Source organism: Scyliorhinus torazame, chromosome 13 (assembly GCF_047496885.1).
Source record: "Scyliorhinus torazame isolate Kashiwa2021f chromosome 13, sScyTor2.1, whole genome shotgun sequence".
Lineage (NCBI taxonomy): Eukaryota > Metazoa > Chordata > Chondrichthyes > Carcharhiniformes > Scyliorhinidae > Scyliorhinus > Scyliorhinus torazame.
This window is the reverse complement of record NC_092719.1, coordinates 220,343,496-220,367,267: the sequence shown is the minus strand read 5'-3', so window position 1 is coordinate 220,367,267 and position 23,772 is coordinate 220,343,496. Positions and strand designations below refer to the sequence as shown.

The window sequence follows — 23,772 nt, the reverse complement described above, 5'->3', positions numbered from 1 at the left end:
GGGACAGTGTCGAGGGGGCTTTACTCTCTGTCCAACCCTGTGCTGTACCTGTCCTGGGCGTGTTTGATGGGGACAGTGTAGAGGGAGCTTTACTCTGTATCTAACCCCGTGCTGTACCTGTCCTGGGGGTGTTTGATGGGGACAATGTAGTGGGAGCTTTACTCTGTATCTAACCCCGTGCTGTACCTGCCCTGGGAGTGTTTGATGGGGACAGTGGAGAGGGAGCGTTACTCTGTATCTAACCCCGTGCTGTACCTGTCCTGGGGGTGTTTGATGGGGACAGTGTAGAGGGAGCTTTACTCTGTATCTAACCCCGTGCTGTACCTGTCGTGCGAGTGTTTGATGGGGACAGTGTAGAGGGAGCTTTACTCTGTATCTAACCCCGTGCTGTACCTGTCCTGGGAGTGTTTGATGGGGACAGTGTAGAGGGAGCTTTACTCTGTATCTAACCCCGTGCTGTACCTGTCCTGGGAGTGTTTGAAGGTGACTCTGATATTCCATCACTGAGGTCAACAATTAATCACCCAAATGGAACAGACCCACACCCTGAAGCATGAAATTCTTTCTCAGTTTTTTAACCCCACCAATATTTCTTGTCTGTCCGGTTCACTCCTGCTTTCCGAGCTCTGTCCTGTCCAGGGTGGGGGTTTGAGCGAATTTGCAGCAACGGCTGGGGGAAGGGGAGACTACAGATTCAGGTCAGACATGAGTTGAAGAAGTGTGTGGGCCGTGACCCTTCAGCAATGACCAGCCAAGGAATTTTAAACCATGAGCTGCTTGGAGCCTGTAGCTGGAGCTAATTGTTACCAGGATTAACCTCACCTGTCCTCAGAGAAATCCCTGAGGTTAAATTAACATCAAAGAAAAAAGGAGGGACTTAGTGATTGCTGTCAAAAACACTGCAGAATTTGATTATCACGATTGTACCTTTTGTGACTGTCTAATATCTCGTATAGCGCACAAAGGCAGGTCCTCAGGCAGATACTTTTGAAGGGTTTCTTTTTAGAACAAAGTGTACATTAGAATATTCAGTCAGATTCAAAACCACTATTTCAGGATCCTGCTTCACTTGAAATCAATTATCGATTTGACGTCATTCTAAACATTATTGCCAATGGCGACCTTGAAGTTGCCGCCCTCACGTTTAAAAGTACTTACATGAGCGCTGAATTCTGAATCGCGATTAATCTGTAAGTTCTCCAACTGCACCTTGTGGTCGGAAAGATTGGATTTTTTGCTGGCATTCTGAGGAAAGAAATTTTCAGTTTCCTCCGTGTTTATTGGGCTGACAACATGGAGCCAATCCAGGGTCAGGCCCATCCACAATTCAACCAGTAGGTTCAACAGATTTTTATTAATTATTCCAACCCTGTTCATTTCACCTTGCATGGGGAATTTCTCTGTAAATACAATCTCTGTGCCACTCCCCCGTAATGTTCATTCAGACCCACAGCTCCGGCATTCTCACCCACCCCCATTCCCAAAGTACAACCATCAGTGAGGCTTCCTCTCTCCCAAACTCTTCCTGGTGCCTTTCTGCCCGAATCAACAAAGCTCCACTCCAAGGTGTCGAAGGTGTTTCCTCCACCCACCGCAGAGGCAGGCTGAAGGGGGGAAGGGCCTGCGGGTCAGAGGATGGGAACCACCTCCCCGAGTTCAGCCCCTGCCCTCATTGACTCCCTGGCTACCTTCTCCACAACCACCTAGTCTTTTACCCACGCCACGGTGTTAAATTCAACATCCCCTCCCCCATCGCCTCCCCCTCCCCATCGCCACCTCCTCCCCCACCCCCATCACCACCCTGACCCCCACCACCACCCTGCCCCCCCTACCCCATCGCCCCCTCCCCATCCCACCCTGTCCCCCACCACCACCCTGACCACCACCACCACCCTGTCCCCCTACCCCATCGCCCCCTCCCCATCCCACCCTGTCCCCCACCCCCATCACCACCCTGACCCCCACCACCACCCTGTCCCCCTACCCCATCGCCCCCTCCCCATCCCACCCTGTCCCCCACCCCCATCACCACCCTGACCCCCACCACCACCCTGTCCCCCTACCCCATCGCCCCCTCCCCATCCCACCCTGTCCCCCACCCCCATCACCACCCTGACCCCCACCACCACCCTGTCCCCCTACCCCATCGCCCCCTCCCCATCCCACCCTGTCCCCCACCCCCATCACCACCCTGACCCCCACCACCACCCTGTCCCCCTACCCCATCGCCCCCTCCCCATCCCACCCTGTCCCCCACCCCCATCACCACCCTGACCCCCACCACCACCCTGTCCCCCTACCCCATCGCCCCCTCCCCATCCCACCCTGTCCCCCACCCCCATCACCACCCTGACCCCCACCACCACCCTGTCCCCCTACCCCATCGCCCCCTCCCCATCCCACCCTGTCCCCCACCCCCATCTCCACCCTGACCCCCACCACCACCATGTCCCCCACCCCCATCACCACCCTGCCCCCCTACCCCATCACCCCCTCCCCATCCCACCCTGTCCCCCACCCCCATCACCACCCTGTCCCCCTACCCCATCGCCCCCTCCCCCATCCCACCCTGTCCGCCTCCCCCTCCCCCATCGCCACCCTGTCTCCCACCCCCATCACCGCCCTGCCCCCCTTCCCCCTTCGCCACCCTGCCCCCCACCCCCTTCGCCACCCGGTCCCCCTCCTCCATCGCCCCTACCCCCATCCCACCCTGTCCCCCTACCCCATCGCCTCCCCCTACCCCATCCCATCCTGTCCCCCTCCCCATCACCACCCTGCCCCCTCCCTCTTCGCCACCCTGTCCCCCTACCCCATCGCCTTCCCATCCCATCCTGTCCCCCTCCCCATCACCACCCTGTCCCCTCCCCCATCCCATCCTGTCCCCTTCCCCATCACCACCCTGCCCCCCTTCATCACCCTGTCCCCCTACCCCATCGCCTCCCCATCCCACCCTGTCCCCCTCCCCATCACCACCCTGCCCCCATCACCCCCTCCCCATCCCATCCTGTCCCCCTCCCATCACCATCCTGCCCCTCTCCCCCTTCGCCTCCCCCTCCCCCATCGCCCCATCCCATCCTGTCCCCCTCCCATCACCACCCTGCCCCTCTCCCCCTTCGCCTCCCCCTCCCCCATCGCCCCATCCCATCCTGTCCCCCTCCCATCACCACCCTGCCCCCATCGCCCCTCCCCCATCCCATCCTGTCCCCCTCCCCATCACCACCCTGCCCCCCTCCCCCTTTGTCACCCTGTCCCCCTCCCCATCCCATCCTGTCCCCCTCCCCATCACTACCTGGGGGCAGAATTCACTGCTCTCTGTCGCTGATTTACTAACTGTGGGAGTGTGGTTCATATAAATGAATTTTGTGCGTGTGTGTCTGCGCATGTGTGGCTGCATGTGTGTCTGTGTGTGTGTCTGTATGTTTACATCCGTGTGTTCACATCCGTGTGTGTGTTTACATCCGTGTGTGTCTGCGTTTATGTCTGTGTGTGTGTGTCTATGTTTACATCGTGTGTGTCTGTGTGTTCACATCCGTGTGTGTGTTTACATCCATGTGTGTGTGTGTTTACATCCATGTGTGTCTATGTTTACATCGTGTGTGTCTGTGTGTTCACATCCGTGTGTGTGTTTCCATCCGTGTGTGTCTGCGTTTACATCCGTGTGTGTGTTTACATCCGTGTGTGTCTGTGTTTACATCCGTGTGTCTGTGTTTACATCCGTGTGTGTGTTTACATCCGTGTGTGTCTGTGTGTTTACATCCGTGTGTCTGTGTTTACATCCGTGTGTGTGTTTACATCCGTGTGTGTCTGTGTGTTTACATCCGTGTGTGTCTGTGTGTTTACATCCGTGTGTGTCTGTGTGTTTACATCCGTGTGTGTCTGTGTGTTTACATCTGTGTGTTTACATCCGTGTGTGTGTTTACATCTGTGTGTTTACATCCGTGTGTCTGTGTCTACATCTGTGTGTGTGCCTATATGTCTTTATGTCTGCATGTGTACCTCTGTGTATCTCTGTGTGCATTTGTCTGCCTCTGGTTTTCTGTGGTGTGCCTGTGTGCATGCACATCTATGTGTGTGCATGTCTGAATGTGCGTGTACATCTGCTTGTTTCTGTTTGTGTTTCGGGCCCTTTTGGGATTGTCTGACTCACCACCTATGTACACACTCACACTCACAGATACACTCACACATACACACTCAGATACACACACAGATACACTCACACTCACAGATACACTCACAGATACACTCACACTCACAGATACACTCACAGATACACTCACACTCACACATACACACTCAGATACACACACAGATACACTCACACTCACACATACACACTCAGATACACACACAGATACACTCACACTCATAGATGCACACTCAGATAAACACACTCACGGATACAATCGCACACATACACACCCTCATAGATACATACACACGTTCACAGATACACATGCACACTCACAGATACACACTCACTTCCTCGCACACACACTGACACTCACTCTCACTGACACACTATGAGATTGGCCGATGTGCTGAGCTGAGCTATTTCATGTCTGTTGCAATAAAACACTGAATTTCCAGAGGGATTGTAAAGCTGCTTGTCTGAAATGTCCTCATTGGGGAGCACGCTTTCACACAATCAGACAGCACAGGCCACCGCTGCATTGGTCTGTGCTGGCTCTTTGAAGGGGCTATCCAATTAGATGCAATTATTTATCGATTCCTTTTGAAATCTTTTATTGAATCTGCTTTCAGGCAAACACTGTAAAAAAACATTTCCCATCTCCGGCACCAATTCTTGTCTCGCCTTAAATCTGTGTCCCTTTGGGCCGATCTACATCTCAATGGGAGCATTTTACGAAGAGAGAGTGGGCTGTGCGTTGTAGCCGTGAGACTTATTGAATTACTGGCTGCAATCACATTCTGGGCCATCGACTGGAGTGGTAGCTGGTTGGCTGGACTCTGCGGAAGGTTCTAGCATTTCCATCCCAGACTCTGTAGGTCTGGCTCATGGCCGGACATTCACCCAAGGACATGAACGTCGACCTGTTGTCATCGGGAGATCCGAAGGTGTTTGGGTTTACTCATTAGCCCCCCTCTTTCACCCCCAATCCAACCCCTTTAACATACGCCCACCCCCAGCCCACCCAAACCCCTCAGCGCCCACCCATCCCCCAACAGCTCCCTCCACGTTCACCCCTCTCCCACCCCCACGCCCCTTCTGCTTTGTTCCCCATCTACTCCCCGTCCCCCCCAATCCTCCTACGTGCTGCCCCCCCCCCCATCCAAGAGAGGTTCTTCGACCCTTGTGAGAAAGTTTTAAATGGTTTCCAGAGGTGGGGCCACAGTTACCTTCAACCAATTACCGAGCCCAGTTCACTGCGGCCACCCCAGCCCGCCCCGGTGTAACCGACGTCACGTTTAACACAAATTGAAGTGTGGACTGTGTGAGTTCTGTCAATCTTTTTGTTCCGTAAACGGCAGAGCAAAGAGCACGGGACTACCCTGGTTAATCATTTTCTGCACTTCTCACTCTGGGCACCTCGGCGCTGGACTTCCGTTCAAACCCACGTTCCTCGCGAGATTCCGGAATGTTCCCGACCTGCGAAGCTGACCTCCGAGTAGAAATGTAAACGATCTCTCACGCGGTCCAGAATAAAAGGAGACAGCAAAAAAAATGTGTTCTACCCTGTTGCAGCCGGGTGTGGTGGGGTAAGGGGGGAGTGGGGGGGGGGCGGTTGGAGGGAGTGGGGCGGGGGGGGGGGGGGGGAGGTAGACACCACCATTTCAACACTCCTATTAGCAGTGAATGTGTACCAAACCTCCCATCATGCCCCAGAATGACGTTGACCTTTGCGACAGAGGCCCTTCAGCCTTCCTGCTCCGTGCTGCTGTTTCTGCTCCACGCGAGCCCTGGTGAGATAGTCGGGTGCAGCCGGCGACATGGGGCGGACTGATCCCTGGTTAAAGCTTGAAGTTAAAAAGGGGGAGTTTGAAACGGGTGATACGCATGCTAGCTTATGTTTAAGAGTTTGTGCTGTGATTTAAAGTACCTGTGTATTTTTGTGATATGAAATTACATGATCATTTAGTGCCTCTTGTAACCCCCTCCTCTCCTCACCTCCCCCCTTATTTCTCCCCCCCCCCCCAAACCCCCCCCCCCCCCCATCTCTCTGCATTTGCCTCCTTCTAGGTCCCGGTTTGGCATTCATCGCTTACCCTAAGGCAGTGAGCATGATGCCATGGCCTACATTCTGGGCTGTCTTGTTTTTCGTAATGCTGCTGCTCCTCGGATTGGACAGTCAGGTCAGTTTGAACTGGTAGGGGGACATGTGTCTTAAATCATGAAGAGTAAGCGGCTCTCCGCGGTTAGCGGGGGAGGTGGCGAGGTTTGGGTGGGAGAGGGCTGAGGTTCTCTCCTTCTCTCTTTTCTCTCTCTCTCTCTCTCCACCCATTAAAAAGGCGAGAGAGAATCTCCACCTGGTTTTGAGAGTGTTTGCACCCCCGTCCCCACACACCGCCCTCCCTCCAGCCGCGTTCCCATTGGGGATTTTTTTTTCACGCCGTGCAACTTTCCTCGGCACTTTTTTTCCTTACCAAGGGGCCGGAGAATCTGTCCCGACGTTCCGTGCACCTCATTTTGCCATTGAGCCAAGTTGGTGGGATAACTGGCGGTGTGAGTTTGCAGTTTAGAGGCTGTGATTCCGCCCCCAGCCCATCCGCCCACTCTGGGATGTTTCAGAAACCCCCCCAGGCACCACGCCCGGGCCCCACCAGCACCGTTAAACTGTGCCATCTGCTGCCAGTGCATTGGGGCTGCTTTCCATCCACCAGTCATGGGAGCGCTGGTGGTGAATCTTGCCCCGACATCTGTCGCAACTAGACCAACAGATTGGGGTTCACCGTGTCCATCACACGTGTTTCTCTGCCTCACGTGTGTTTCTCTGGGTCGCGTGTGTTCCCGCACGTGTGTCTGGTTTGGCGGTGCCCACACACGCATCTTTCAATCTGTGTGTTCCTACACGCATGTCTCACAGTCAGCGTGTGCTCTCCCGCGTTTTTCTGGGTCGTGTGTGTTCCCACACGCGTGTCTGGTTTGGCGTGTGCTCACACGCACATCTCTGGGTCTTCATGTGCCCACGCGCATGTCTCTGAGTCAGCGTGTGCTCTCGCGCGTTTCTCTGGATCGTGTGTGTTCCCACACGCGTGTCTGGTTTGGCGTGTGCCCATCCATATTTCTCTGGGTCATCATGTGCCCACGCACATGTCTCTGAGTCAGCGTGTGCTCTCCCACATTTCTCTAGGTCGTGTGTGTTCCCACACGCGTGTCTGGTTTGGCCTGTGCCCACACATATATCTGGGTCATCATGCGCATACGCACACACACCTGTCCAGGTGCTCTTGGATGTCCTTCATAGGTTCATATGTGCATGCATGTGCATTTGAACACAGGTGGATGTGTGATTGTATATGGATAGCTCTGCGCGTGTGTGTGTGCTGATCCCATCGGTGCAAAATAGGTGTAACATGCCTCCACGCAGGATGCCTCTGCTCACAAACATCAAACATACATGGCTTGGTCAGTTAAATCACGCATGGCTTCAAGCCCCCTCTTGTTCGCTGTCTCCATTGGGAGCTTTTTGTTTTATTTCTTTTCAACAAGCCAATGGCAAATAATTAACTAAAGACCAGATCAGAACCCCTATCCCACCGCCACAGCTTTGGGAGCAGATTTGTCCGGGAACAATTCATTCTGAATCCGATGAGGGAGCGGGGAACGGACTGAGTGCCTCACCTCAGCAGCTCGGAGGGCAGAGGGAGACGGGTTGTAATGAACTCAGACTGTGAGTGCAGCGGTGTTAAGCATAAATACAATGAAAGCTGTGTGTGGTGTTTGCCAATCTGGCAGATCTGAACGGTTTTGCACAGAGGTCCTGGAAATTGGCCGAGTCACTTGGCATGTGAGTTAATTATTGTACATCACATCCTGTTTAATATGTGTGGACAGGTAAGTGATTGTTAGTTACTTTGTTCTTTGTTTTTTGAAGGTGGGGCTGGTTGTCTTTGACTAGTTTGAGCGGTGTTTGTACCTGGAGCAATTTTTAGCCTCCCTCAGTCAGCCTGCTTCACGCAGCAGGGGAACGCCTCACCTGTGATGGCCTTTGCAGCTGAATAGCGCATCGCTTCCCCCTGCCCCATGGCTATTCAGGGTCACCCCCATCAGGGCAGCACTAGGGCCAACAGGTCTAAGTGCTACCAGAACCCCAAGCGAACGACAAAAGAGGGACATAATAAAACCTCTGATCCGCCTGTAATAGGCAGCCAAGCTGGAAGTATTTACCTAGTCTGACTTTTCTGTGCCATTATCTTTTCCTGATGTGTACCCAGAACAGGTGCTGGATTCAGAGCTCCAGATACCATTCACCTCCGTCTTTACCCATTATCAAGTGGGATTAGCATTCAGATTTTATTCCCCCCCCCCTCCCCCACTGACTCCAAAGGTCAAAGCGGCGAATGGTATGAAATCACATGCTGTAAATTATATTTACTTAAAGATGTAACTTTGATAAAACGCAAGTCAGTCATGAATTACCTGTTGCATCTTAATACTGAGCTCACTGAGCATTCACAGCAAACCCGTCAGTTCCAACTCAAACCTTTAACTTTTGGTACTTGACCTTGGGTCCAAATATGAGAGGCGCGTGTGGAGTGGGTTTGCTCAAACTCTCCGAAACGGTATTATCAGCTCCAGTGCATTGGGGACACATTTATGAGATTGCGACAGTGTAGAGGGAGCTTTACTCTGTGTCTAACTCTGTGCTGTACCTGTCCTGGGAGTGTTTGATGGGGACAGTGAGAGGGAGCTTTACTCTGTGCCTAACTCCGTGCTGTACCTGTCCTGGGAGTGTTTGATGGGGACAGTGTAGAGGGAGCTTTACTCTGTGTCTAACTCTGTGCTGTACCTGTCCTGGGTGTGTTTGGTGGGGACAGTGAGAGGGAGCTTTACTCTGTGTCTAACTCCGTGCTGTACCTGTCCTGGGAGTGTTTGATGGGGACAGTGTAGAGGGAGCTTTACTCTGTGTCTAACTCCGTGCTGTACCTGTCCTGGGAGTGTTTGATGGGGACAGTGTAGAGGGAGCTTTACTCTGTATCTAACCCCGTGCTGTACCTGTCCTGGGAGTGTTTGATGGGGACAGTGTAGAGGGAGCTTTACTCCGTATCTAACCCCGTGCTGCACCTGTCCTGGGAGTGTTTGATGGGGACAGTGTAGAGGGAGCTTTACTCTGTATCTAACCCCGTGCTGTACCTGTCCTGGGAGTGTTTGATGGGGACAGTGTAGAGGGAGCTTTACTCTGTATCTAACCCCGTGCTGCACCTGTCCTGGGAGTGTTTGATGGGGACAGTGTAGACGGAGCTTTACTCTGTATCTAAACCCGTGCTGTAGCTGTCCTGGGAGTGTTTGATGGGGACAGTGTAGAGGGAGCTTTACTGTGTATCTAACCCCGTGCTGTACCTGTCCTGGGAGTGTTTGATGGGGACAGGGTAGAGGGAGCTTTACTCTGTATCTAACCCCGTGCTGTACCTGTCCTGGGAGTGTTTGATGGGGACAGTGTAGACGGAGCTTTACTCTGTATCTAACCCCGTGCTGTACCTGTCCTGGGAGTGTTTGATGGGGACAGTGTAGACGGAGCTTTACTCCCTGTGTTGTAGCCATCCCCCGCAATGAGGTGGACCACTTTGATAATAGTGATGAACTGAAATGGATGCTAATGAAATGAAATTTAACTCTCACTGTTTTCTAATTCCACTGAGTTTGCAGGTTTGTTAATGTTAAATCCTCCAGTTTAAGATTAAGTTAATTTGGTTTACTTGCTCAGCCTAAATGGAGTCCAGTCCTAGACTGTTCCTCACAGGCAGCCTGTTGGACAATAGGGATATCCCCTCAACTCCCCTCCTTTTCTCACCTCCCTCTGCAGGCTCTCCCTCAGTCCCTCTCATTTTGTCCTCTCCCCTCTCCCCTCCCCTCTCCTCTTCCCCTCCCCTCTCCTCTCCTTTCTCCCCGCTCCTCTTTCTCCTCCCCTCTCCTCTCCTTTCTCCCCGCTCCTCTTTCTCCTCCCCTCTCTCCTCTCTCTCCCCGCCTTGCGAACAGATGGACTTCCATTCACTGGCCCCTGCAGTGTCTGCCCCTGTGGGCCTGTGTCCACAGGGCCGGATCTGATTCCAGATGTTTGACACTGGTACTGACTGTCAGTGGCTGGAGTTTGGGGGGTAGAGGGCTAGGTCTGGGTGGTGGGTGTGCGGTATGGGGTGAGGGGGTAGGTCTGGGTGGTGGGTGTGCGGTATGGGGTGAGGGGGTAGGTCTGGGTGGTGGGTGTGCGGTATGGGGTGAGGGGGTAGGTTGGGGGGGGAGTGAGATGTAGGGGAGGTGATTGAGGGATACAGCGAGAGGGAGATTGGGAGTGATCAACTACACAACGTCAGATTGCAACATCGCATCCAGGTTTAAGGATTCTAAATGTTTAAGAGATTGCTGTTCACTCAGACAGGATCAAATCTGTGTCATCCATTGAATTGGCCCTGAAGCAGGGACAGACGTGATTGGCCCTGAAGCAGGGACAGGCGTGATTGGCCCTGAAGCAGGGACAGACGTGATTGGCCCTGAAGCAGGGACAGGCGTGATTGGCCCTGAAGCAGGGACAGGCGTGATTGGCCCTGAAGCAGGGACAGACGTGATTGGCCCTGAAGCAGGGACAGGCGTGATTGGCCCTGAAGCAGGGACAGACGTGATTGGCCCTGAAGCAGGGACAGGCGTGATTGGCCCTGAAGCAGGGACAGGCGTGATTGGCCCTGAAGCAGGGACAGGCGTGATTGGCCCTGAAGCAGGGACAGGCGTGATTGGCCCTGAAGCAGGGACAGACGTGATTGGCCCTGAAGCAGGGACAGGCGTGATTAAGTTGACACGGGACAAAGCTGCGCAGGTGTGAATTTCTTGGAATGTGACTGACCAATGAAACGTGATCTGTTTGTTTTGTCTTTGACTTGTTTTTTCACAGTTTGTGGAGGTTGAAGGGCAGATTACGTCCCTCGTTGATCTTTACCCATCCTTCCTAAGGAAGGGTTACAGACGGGAAATCTTCATAGCTATAGCGTGTTCATGCAGCTACCTGCTGGGGCTGGCTATGGTAACTGAAGTGAGTACAGGTGGGCTGCTTTATCACACCCTTTTCAGGAAAATATACTTCATTCATAAAACCTGTGCAAATACTTCACAGAGTGTTTTGGCGTGAAGGTTACGGAAAGGGCAACAAAGTTCACCTTCCCTTCACGCCACATGTTCCACCTTGTTTGTTGGAGACTGTCAGCGAGAAGCCAGGTTAAAAACACCAAAACCCTTCTTGAAGACAGGTTTCGGGTTGGCAACTCTCTGCCCAGCCCTGGGTCACTGTCTGTGTGGAGTTTGCACATTCTCCCCGTGTCTGCGTGGGTTTCGCCCCCACAACCCAAAGACGTGCAGGGCAGGTGGATTGGCCACGCTAAATTGCCCCTTAATTAAATGAAAAAGGGTTGCCAACTCTGGTTGGATGTTCCTGACGGGTTCATCACATGACCTCTCGCCTTTGACTACCCGACCCCACACTCCGTCACTCATCACGTGACATTTTCACCCTCGGGGTACCCCACCTTCACCCACTCACCGTCACCCTGGAGGGGGTGCCAAACCTGATAGGAAGCTCTGGGGCAGTTGGCTGGAGGGATGGGCTTTGACCTGTGAGGGTGGGTTGGGATTGGGCAAATGGAATAGGTGGAGATGAGTTTTCCCTGTGGGCTGCCTGCCTTCCAGTTCCTGGAGGTTATCACGGCTCATTAACCAGCAGCAACAAGGCACAGCCTTTCAACACCACCCTGCTGCTCGGAACATCCAAACCAAGCCACAGATGTCTCGACTCGGAAAGGATTTCAATTACGACGGCACCTGGTCACCTTCGGGTGGCCTGAAGGTCCTTACGGTCGACAGTCACTGTTTTAATACTTGAAAACTCAGCAGACAATCTGTGCACAACAAGATGACACCAGAGAGTGTTGAGCTAAGGAACACAGGCAGGCAGATGGAGGGAGGGCGGAGATGGAGGGAGGGAGGGAGGGTATAAATGGAGTAACGATTCTCTTTACTCTGAGTGACGCTGTGTTCTATGTTCCTTTCCAGGGTGGGTTGTATGTGTTCCAGCTGTTTGACTACTATGCAGCCAGCGGTATGTGCCTTCTCTGGGTGGCATTCTTCGAATGTATTGCAATAGCTTGGGTTTATGGTAAGTGATCTTTCTGCATTCACATCAAACTACAACCAACAATTCACAAAACCAAAAAATGAACTCACAAAGCAAGTACAATGTTACCCCAGTGTTATACAGTGACAGACCCGTCCCCACCAGTACTGTACCCCAGTGTTACACAGTGACAGACCCGTCCCCACCAGTACTGTACCCCAGTGTTATACAGTGACAGACCCGTCCCCACCAGTACTGTACCCCAGTGTTAAACAGTGACAGACCCGTCCCCACCAGTACTGTACCCCAGTGTTATACAGTGACAGACCCGTCCCCACCAGTACTGTACCCCAGGGTTATACAGTGACAGGCCCGTCCCCACCAGTACTGTACCCCAGTGTTATACAGTGACAGACCCGTCCCCACCAGTACTGTACCCCAGTGTTATACAGCGACAGGCCCGTCCCCACCAGTACTGTACCCCAGTGTTATACAGTGACAGGCCCGTCCCCACCAGTACTGTACCCCAGTGTTATACAGCGACAGGCCCGTCCCCACCAGTGCTGTACCCCAGTGTTATACAGTGACAGACCCGTCCCCACCAGTACCCTACCCCAGTGTTACACAGTGACAGGCCCGTCCCCACCAGTACTGTACCCCAGTGTTATACAGCGACATGCCCGTCCCCACCAGTACTGTACCCCAGTGTTATACAGCGACAGGCCCGTCCCCACCAGTGCTGTACCCCAGTGTTATACAGTGACAGGCTCGTCCCCACTAGTACTGTACTCCAGTTTTATACAGTGACAGGCCCGTCCCCACCAGTACTGTAACCCAGTGTTATACAGTGACAGACCCGTCCACACCAGTACTGTAACCCAGTGTTATACAGTGACAGACCCGTCCCCACCAGTACTGTATCCCAGTGTTATACAGTGACAGACCCATCCCCACCAGTACTGTACCCCAGTGTTCTACAGTGACAGAACCGTCCCCACCAGTACTGTACCCCAGTGTTATACAGTGACAGATCCGTCCCCACCAGTACTGCACCCCAGTGTTATACAGTGACAGATCCGTCCCCACCAGTACTGTACCCCAGTGTTATACAGTGACAGGCCCGTCCCCACCAGTACTGTACCCCAGGGTTATACAGTGACAGACCCGTCCCCACCAGTACTGTAGCCCAGTGTTATACAGTGACAGACCCGTCCCCACCAGTACTGTAGCCCAGTGTTACACAGTGACAGACCCGTCCCCACCAGTACTGTACCCCAGTGTTACACAGTGACAGACCCGTCCCCACCAGTATTGTACCCCAGTGTTATACAGTGACAAACCCACCCCCACCAGTACTGTACCCCAGTGTGATACAGTGACAAACCCATCCCCACCAGTCCTGTACCCCAGTGTTATACAGTGACAGACCCGTCTCCACCAGTACTGTAACCCAGTGTTATACAGTGACAGACCCGTCTCCACCAGTACTGTAGCCCAGTGTTATACAGTGACCGACCCGTCTCCACCAGTACTGTACCCCAGTGTTATACAATGACAGACCCGTCCCCACCAGTACTGTACCCCAGTGTTATACAGTGACAGACCCGTCCCCACCAGTACTGTACCCCAGAGTTATACAGTGACAGACCCGTCTCCACCAGTACTGTACCCCAGTGTTATACAGTGACCGACCCGTCTCCACCAGTACTGTACCCCAGTGTTATACAATGACAGACCCGTCCCCACCAGTACTGTACCCCAGTGTTATACAGTGACAGACCCATCCCCACCAGTCCTGTACCCCAGTGTTATACAGTGACCGACCCGTCACCACCAGTACTGTACCCCAGTGTTATACAATGACAGACCCATCCCCACCAGTACTGTACCCCAGTGTTATACAGTGACAGACCCGTCCCCACCAGTACTGTACCCCAGTGTTATACAGTGACAGACCCGTCCCCACCAGTCCTGTACCCTAGTGCTATACAGTGACAGACCCATCCCCACCAGTACTGTACCCCAGTGTTATACAGTGACAGACCCGTCCCCACCAGTACTGTACCCCAGTGTTATACAGTGACCGACCCGTCCCCACCAGTACTGTACCCCAGTGTTATACAGTGACAGACCCGTCCCCACCAGTACTGTACCCCAGGGTTATACAGTGACAGGCCCGTCCCCACCAGTACTGTACCCCAGTGTTATACAGTGACAGACCCGTCCCCACCAGTACTGTACCCCAGTGTTATACAGCGACAGGCCCGTCCCCACCAGTACTGTACCCCAGTGTTATACAGTGACAGGCCCGTCCCCACCAGTACTGTACCCCAGTGTTATACAGCGACAGGCCCGTCCCCACCAGTGCTGTACCCCAGTGTTATACAGTGACAGACCCGTCCCCACCAGTACCCTACCCCAGTGTTACACAGTGACAGGCCCGTCCCCACCAGTACTGTACCCCAGTGTTATACAGCGACATGCCCGTCCCCACCAGTACTGTACCCCAGTGTTATACAGCGACAGGCCCGTCCCCACCAGTGCTGTACCCCAGTGTTATACAGTGACAGGCTCGTCCCCACTAGTACTGTACTCCAGTTTTATACAGTGACAGGCCCGTCCCCACCAGTACTGTAACCCAGTGTTATACAGTGACAGACCCGTCCACACCAGTACTGTAACCCAGTGTTATACAGTGACAGACCCGTCCCCACCAGTACTGTATCCCAGTGTTATACAGTGACAGACCCATCCCCACCAGTACTGTACCCCAGTGTTCTACAGTGACAGAACCGTCCCCACCAGTACTGTACCCCAGTGTTATACAGTGACAGACCCATCCCCACCAGTACTGTACCCCAGTGTTATACAGTGACAGATCCGTCCCCACCAGTACTGCACCCCAGTGTTATACAGTGACAGATCCGTCCCCACCAGTACTGTACCCCAGTGTTATACAGTGACAGGCCCGTCCCCACCAGTACTGTACCCCAGGGTTATACAGTGACAGACCCGTCCCCACCAGTACTGTAGCCCAGTGTTATACAGTGACAGACCCGTCCCCACCAGTACTGTAGCCCAGTGTTACACAGTGACAGACCCGTCCCCACCAGTACTGTACCCCAGTGTTACACAGTGACAGACCCGTCCCCACCAGTATTGTACCCCAGTGTTATACAGTGACAAACCCACCCCCACCAGTACTGTACCCCAGTGTGATACAGTGACAAACCCATCCCCACCAGTCCTGTACCCCAGTGTTATACAGTGACAGACCCGTCTCCACCAGTACTGTAACCCAGTGTTATACAGTGACAGACCCGTCTCCACCAGTACTGTAGCCCAGTGTTATACAGTGACCGACCCGTCTCCACCAGTACTGTACCCCAGTGTTATACAATGACAGACCCGTCCCCACCAGTACTGTACCCCAGTGTTATACAGTGACAGACCCGTCCCCACCAGTACTGTACCCCAGAGTTATACAGTGACAGACCCGTCTCCACCAGTACTGTACCCCAGTGTTATACAGTGACCGACCCGTCTCCACCAGTACTGTACCCCAGTGTTATACAATGACAGACCCGTCCCCACCAGTACTGTACCCCAGTGTTATACAGTGACAGACCCATCCCCACCAGTCCTGTACCCCAGTGTTATACAGTGACCGACCCGTCACCACCAGTACTGTACCCCAGTGTTATACAATGACAGACCCATCCCCACCAGTACTGTACCCCAGTGTTATACAGTGACAGACCCGTCCCCACCAGTACTGTACCCCAGTGTTATACAGTGACAGACCCGTCCCCACCAGTCCTGTACCCTAGTGTTATACAGTGACAGACCCATCCCCACCAGTACTGTACCCCAGTGTTATACAGTGACAGACCCGTCCCCACCAGTACTGTACCCCAGTGTTATACAGTGACCGACCCGTCCCCACCAGTACTGTACCCCAGTGTTATACAATGACAGACCCATCCCCACCAGTACTGTACCCTAGTGTTATACAGTGACAGACCCGTCCCCACCAGTACTGTACCCCAGTGTTATACAGTGACAGACCCGTCACCACCAGTACTGTCCCCCAGTGTTATACAGTGACAGACCCGTCCCCACCAGTACTGTACCCCAGTGTTATACAGTGACAGACCCATCCCCACCAGTACTGTACCCCAGTGTTATACAGTGACAGACCCGTCCCCACCAGTACTGTACCCCAGTGTTATACAGTGACCGACCCGTCCCCACCAGTACTGTACCCCAGTGTTATACAATGACAGACCCATCCCCACCAGTACTGTACCCCAGTGTTATACAGTGACAGACCCGTCCCCACCAGTACTGTACCCCAGTGTTATACAGTGACAGACCCGTCCCCACCAGTACTGTACCCCAGTGTTATACAGTGACAGATCCGTCTCCACCAGTACTGTACCCCAGTGTTATACAGTGACCGACCCGTCCCCACCAGTACTGTACCCCAGTGTTATACAGTGACAGACCCGTCCCCACCAGTACTGTACCCCAGTGTTATACAGTGACAGACCCGTCCCCACCAGTACTGTACCCCAGTGTTATACAGTGACAGACCCGTCCCCACCAGTACTGTACCCCAGTGTTATACAGTGACAGACCCATCCCCACCAGTACTGTACCCCAGTGTTATACAGTGACTGACCCGTCCCCTCCAGTACTGTACCCCAGTGTTATACAGTGACTGACCCGTCCCCTCCAGTACTGTACCCCAGTGTTATACAATGACAGACCCATCCCCACCAGTACTGTACCCCAGTGTTATACAGTGACAGACCCGTCCCCACCAGTACTGTACCCCAGTGTTATACAGTGACAGACCCGTCCCCACCAGTACTGTACCCCAGTGTTATACAGTGACAGATCCGTCTCCACCAGTACTGTACCCCAGTGTTATACAGTGACCGACCCGTCCCCACCAGTACTGTACCCCAGTGTTATACAGTGACAGACCCGTCCCCACCAGTACTGTACCCCAGTGTTATACAGTGACAGACCCGTCCCCACCAGTACTGTACCCCAGTGTTATACAGTGACAGACCCGTCCCCACCAGTACTGTACCCCAGTGCTATACAGTGACAGACCCGTCCCCACCAGTACTGTACCCCAGTGTTATACAGTGACTGACCCGTCCCCTCCAGTACTGTACCCCAGTGTTATACAGTGACAGACCCGTCCCCAACAGTACTGTACCCCAGTGTTATACAGTGACAGACCCGTCCCCACCAGTACTGTACCCCAGTGTTATACCGACAGACCCGTCCCCACCAGTACTGTACCCCAGTGTTATACAGTGACAGACCCGTCCCCACCAGTACTGTACCCCAGTGTTATACAGTGACAGACCCGTCCCCACCAGTACTGTACCCCAGTGTTATACAGTGACAGACCCGTCCCCACCAGTACTGTACCCCAGTGTTATACAGTGACAGACCCGTCCCCACCAGTACTGTACCCCAGTGTTATACAGTGACAGACCCGTCCCCACCAGTACTGTACCCCAGTGTTATACAGTGACAGACCCGTCCCCACCAGTACTGTACCCCAGTGTTATACAGTGACAGACCCGTCCCCACCAGTACTGTACCCCAGTGTTATACAGTGACAGACCCGTCCCCACCAGTACTGTACCCCAGTGTTATACAGTGACAGACCCGTCCCCACCAGTACTGTACCCCAGTGTTATACAGTGACAGACCCATCCCCACCAGTACTGTACCCCAGTGTTATACCGACAGACCCGTCCCCACCAGTACTGTACCCCAGTGTTATACAGTGACAGACCCGTCCCCACCAGTACTGTACCCCAGTGTTATACAGTGACAGACCCGTCCCCACCAGTACTGTACCCCAGTGTTATACAGTGACAGACCCGTCTCCACCAGTACTGTACCCCAGTGTTATACAGTGACAGACCCGTCCCCACCAGTAATGTACCCCAGTGTTATACAGTGACAGACCCGTCCCCACCAGTTCCGGACCCCAGTGTTATACCGACAGACCCGTCCCCACCAGTACTGTACCCCAGTGTTAAACAGTGACAGACCCGTCCCCACCAGTACTGTACCCCAGTGTTATACAGTGACAGACCCGTCCCCACCAGTACTGTACCCCAGTGTTATACAGTGACAGACCCGTCCCCACCAGTACTGTACCCCAGTGCTATACAGTGACAGTCCCGTCCCCACCAGTACTGTCCCCCAGTGTTATACAGTGACTGACCCGTCCCCTCCAGTACTGTACCCCAGTGTTATACAGTGACAGACCCGTCCCCACCAGTACTGTACCCCAGTGTTATACAGTGACAGACCCGTCCCCACCAGTACTGTACCCCAGTGTTATACAGTGACAGACCCATCCCCACCAGTACTGTACCCCAGTGTTATACAGTGACAGACCCATCCCCACCAGTACTGTACCCCAGTGTTATACCGACAGACCCGTCCCCACCAGTACTGTACCCCAGTGTTATACAGTGACAGACCCGTCCACACCAGTACTGTACCCCAGTGTTATACAGTGACAGACCCGTCCCCACCAGTACTGTACCCCAGTGTTATACAGTGACAGACTCGTCCCCACCAGTACTGTACCCCAGTGTTATACAGTGACAGACTCGTCCCCACCAGTACTGTACCCCAGTGTTATACAGTGACAGACCGATCCCCACCAGTACTGTACCCCAGTGTTATACAGTGACAGACCGTCCCCACCAGTACTGTACCCCAGTGTTATACAGTGACAGACCCGTCCCCACCAGTACTGTACCCCAGTGTTACACAGTGACAGACCCGTCCCCACCAGTACTGTACCCCAGTGTTATACAGTGACAGACCGTCCCCACCAGTACTGTACCCCAGTGTTATACAGTGACAGACCCGTCCCCACCAGTACTGTACCCCAGTGTTATACAGTGACCGACCCGTCCCCACCAGTACTGTACCCCAGTGTTATACAATGACAGACCCATCCCCACCAGTACTGTACCCCAGTGTTATACAGTGACAGACCCGTCCCCACCAGTACTGTACCCCAGTGTTATACAGTGACAGACCCGTCCCCACCAGTACTGTACCCCAGTGTTATACAGTGACAGATCCGTCTCCACCAGTACTGTACCCCAGTGTTATACAGTGACCGACCCGTCCCCACCAGTACTGTACCCCAGTGTTATACAGTGACAGACCCGTCCCCACCAGTACTGTACCCCAGTGTTATACAGTGACAGACCCGTCCCCACCAGTACTGTACCCCAGTGTTATACAGTGACAGACCCGTCCCCACCAGTACTGTACCCCAGTGTTATACAGTGACAGACCCATCCCCACCAGTACTGTACCCCAGTGTTATACAGTGACTGACCCGTCCCCTCCAGTACTGTACCCCAGTGTTATACAGTGACTGACCCGTCCCCTCCAGTACTGTACCCCAGTGTTATACAATGACAGACCCATCCCCACCAGTACTGTACCCCAGTGTTATACAGTGACAGACCCGTCCCCACCAGTACTGTACCCCAGTGTTATACAGTGACAGACCCGTCCCCACCAGTACTGTACCCCAGTGTTATACAGTGACAGATCCGTCTCCACCAGTACTGTACCCCAGTGTTATACAGTGACCGACCCGTCCCCACCAGTACTGTACCCCAGTGTTATACAGTGACAGACCCGTCCCCACCAGTACTGTACCCCAGTGTTATACAGTGACAGACCCGTCCCCACCAGTACTGTACCCCAGTGTTATACAGTGACAGACCCGTCCCCACCAGTACTGTACCCCAGTGCTATACAGTGACAGACCCGTCCCCACCAGTACTGTACCCCAGTGTTATACAGTGACTGACCCGTCCCCTCCAGTACTGTACCCCAGTGTTATACAGTGACAGACCCGTCCCCAACAGTACTGTACCCCAGTGTTATACAGTGACAGACCCGTCCCCACCAGTACTGTACCCCAGTGTTATACCGACAGACCCGTCCCCACCAGTACTGTACCCCAGTGTTATACAGTGACAGACCCGTCCCCACCAGTACTGTACCCCAGTGTTATACAGTGACAGACCCGTCCCCACCAGTACTGTACCCCAGTGTTATACAGTGACAGACCCGTCCCCACCAGTACTGTACCCCAGTGTTATACAGTGACAGACCCGTCCCCACCAGTACTGTACCCCAGTGTTATACAGTGACAGACCCGTCCCCACCAGTACTGTACCCCAGTGTTATACAGTGACAGACCCGTCCCCACCAGTACTGTACCCCAGTGTTATACAGTGACAGACCCGTCCCCACCAGTACTGTACCCCAGTGTTATACAGTGACAGACCCGTCCCCACCAGTACTGTACCCCAGTGTTATACAGTGACAGACCCGTCCCCACCAGTACTGTACCCCAGTGTTATACAGTGACAGACCCATCCCCACCAGTACTGTACCCCAGTGTTATACCGACAGACCCGTCCCCACCAGTACTGTACCCCAGTGTTATACAGTGACAGACCCGTCCCCACCAGTACTGTACCCCAGTGTTATACAGTGACAGACCCGTCCCCACCAGTACTGTACCCCAGTGTTATACAGTGACAGACCCGTCTCCACCAGTACTGTACCCCAGTGTTATACAGTGACAGACCCGTCCCCACCAGTAATGTACCCCAGTGTTATACAGTGACAGACCCGTCCCCACCAGTTCCGGACCCCAGTGTTATACCGACAGACCCGTCCCCACCAGTACTGTACCCCAGTGTTAAACAGTGACAGACCCGTCCCCACCAGTACTGTACCCCAGTGTTATACAGTGACAGACCCGTCCCCACCAGTACTGTACCCCAGTGTTATACAGTGACAGACCCGTCCCCACCAGTACTGTACCCCAGTGCTATACAGTGACAGTCCCGTCCCCACCAGTACTGTCCCCCAGTGTTATACAGTGACTGACCCGTCCCCTCCAGTACTGTACCCCAGTGTTATACAGTGACAGACCCGTCCCCACCAGTACTGTACCCCAGTGTTATACAGTGACAGACCCGTCCCCACCAGTACTGTACCCCAGTGTTATACAGTGACAGACCCATCCCCACCAGTACTGTACCCCAGTGTTATACAGTGACAGACCCATCCCCACCAGTACTGTACCCCAGTGTTATACCGACAGACCCGTCCCCACCAGTACTGTACCCCAGTGTTATACAGTGACAGACCCGTCCACACCAGTACTGTACCCCAGTGTTATACAGTGACAGACCCGTCCCCACCAGTACTGTACCCCAGTGTTATACAGTGACAGACTCGTCCCCACCAGTACTGTACCCCAGTGTTATACAGTGACAGACTCGTCCCCACCAGTACTGTACCCCAGTGTTATACAGTGACAGACCGATCCCCACCAGTACTGTACCCCAGTGTTATACAGTGACAGACCGTCCCCACCAGTACTGTACCCCAGTGTTATACAGTGACAGACCCGTCCCCACCAGTACTGTACCCCAGTGTTACACAGTGACAGACCCGTCCCCACCAGTACTGTACCCCAGTGTTATACAGTGACAGACCGTCCCCACCAGTACTGTACCCCAGTGTTATACAGTGACAGACCCGTCCCCACCAGTACTGTACCCCAGTGTTATACAGTGACAGACCCGTCCCCACCAGTACTGTACCCCAGTGTTATACAGTGACAGACCCGTCCCCACCAGTACTGTACCCCAGTGCTATACAGTGACAGACCCGTCCCCACCAGTACTGTACCCCAGTGTTATACAGTGACTGACCCGTCCCCTCCAGTACTGTACCCCAGTGTTATACAGTGACAGACCCATCCCCACCAGTACTGTACCCCAGTGTTATACAGTGACAGACCCGTCCCCACCAGTACTGTACCCCAGTGTTATACCGACAGACTCGTCCCCACCAGTACTGTACCCCAGTGTTATACAGTGACAGACCCGTCCCCACCAGTACTGTACCCCAGTGTTATACAGTGACAGACCCGTCCCCACCAGTACTGTACCCCAGTGTTATACAGTGACAGACCCGTCCCCACCAGTACTGTACCCCAGTGCTATACAGTGACAGACCCGTCCCCACCAGTACTGTACCCCAGTGTTATACAGTGACTGACCCGTCCCCTCCAGTACTGTACCCCAGTGTTATACAGTGACAGACCCGTCCCCACCAGTACTGTACCCCAGTGTTATACAGTGACAGACCCGTCTCCACCAGTACTGTACCCCAGTGTTATACAGTGACAGACCCGTCCCCACCAGTACTGTACCCCAGTGTTATACAGTGACAGACCCGTCCCCACCAGTACTGTACCCCAGTGTTATACCGACAGACCCGTCCCCACCAGTACTGTACCCCAGTGTTATACAGTGACAGACCCGTCCCCACCAGTACTGTACCCCAGTGTTATACAGTGACAGACCCGTCCCCACCAGTACTGTACCCCAGTGTTATACAGTGACAGACCCGTCCCCACCAGTACTGTACCCCAGTGCTATACAGTGACAGACCCGTCCCCACCAGTACTGTACCCCAGTGTTATACAGTGACTGACCCGTCCCCTCCAGTACTGTACCCCAGTGTTATACAGTGACAGACCCGTCCCCACCAGTACTGTACCCCAGTGTTATACAGTGACAGACCCGTCCCCACCAGTACTGTACCCCAGTGTTATACAGTGACAGACCCATCCCCACCAGTACTGTACCCCAGTGTTATACAGTGACAGACCCATCCCCACCAGTACTGTGCCCCAGTGTTATACCGACAGACCCGTCCCCACCAGTACTGTACCCCAGTGTTGTACAGTGACAGACCCGTCCACACCAGTACTGTACCCCAGTGTTATACAGTGACAGACCCGTGCCCACCAGTACTGTACCCCAGTGTTATACAGTGACAGACTCGTCCCCACCAGTACTGTACCCCAGTGTTATACAGTGACAGACTCGTCCCCACCAGTACTGTACCCCAGTGTTATACAGTGACAGACCGATCCCCACCAGTACTGTACCCCAGTGTTATACAGTGACAGACCGTCCCCACCAGTACTGTACCCCAGTGTTATACAGTGACAGACCCGTCCCCACCAGTACTGTACCCCAGTGTTACACAGTGACAGACCCGTCCCCACCAGTACTGTACCCCAGTGTTATACAGTGACAGACCGTCCCCACCAGTACTGTACCCCAGTGTTATACAGTGACAGACCCGTCCCCACCAGTACTGTACCCCAGTGTTATACAGTGACAGACCCGGCCCCACCAGTACTGTACCCCAGTGTTATACAGTGACAGACCCGTCCCCACCAGTACTGTACCCCAGTGTTATACAGTGACAGACCGTCCCCACCAGTACTGTACCCCAGTGTTATACAGTGACAGACCCGTCCCCACCAGTACTGTACCCCAGTGTTACACAGCGACAGACCCATCCCCACCAGTACTGTACC

At 53.8% G+C, this 23,772-nt stretch overlaps 1 protein-coding gene across 2 annotated transcripts in view; it reads left to right on the top strand.

Annotated features, from left to right (window-relative positions):
- LOC140388631 (sodium- and chloride-dependent taurine transporter-like) overlaps positions 1 to 23,772 on the top strand; it is a 166,193-nt gene that overhangs the window by 95,706 nt on the left and 46,715 nt on the right. For both annotated transcript variants that reach the window (XM_072473082.1, XM_072473081.1), the window contains 3 exons: positions 6,203 to 6,315; positions 11,064 to 11,201; positions 12,215 to 12,317. In XM_072473082.1, the coding sequence (XP_072329183.1) occupies positions 6,203 to 6,315; positions 11,064 to 11,201; positions 12,215 to 12,317 (354 nt within the window). The remainder of the gene's footprint in view (positions 1 to 6,202; positions 6,316 to 11,063; positions 11,202 to 12,214; positions 12,318 to 23,772) is intronic.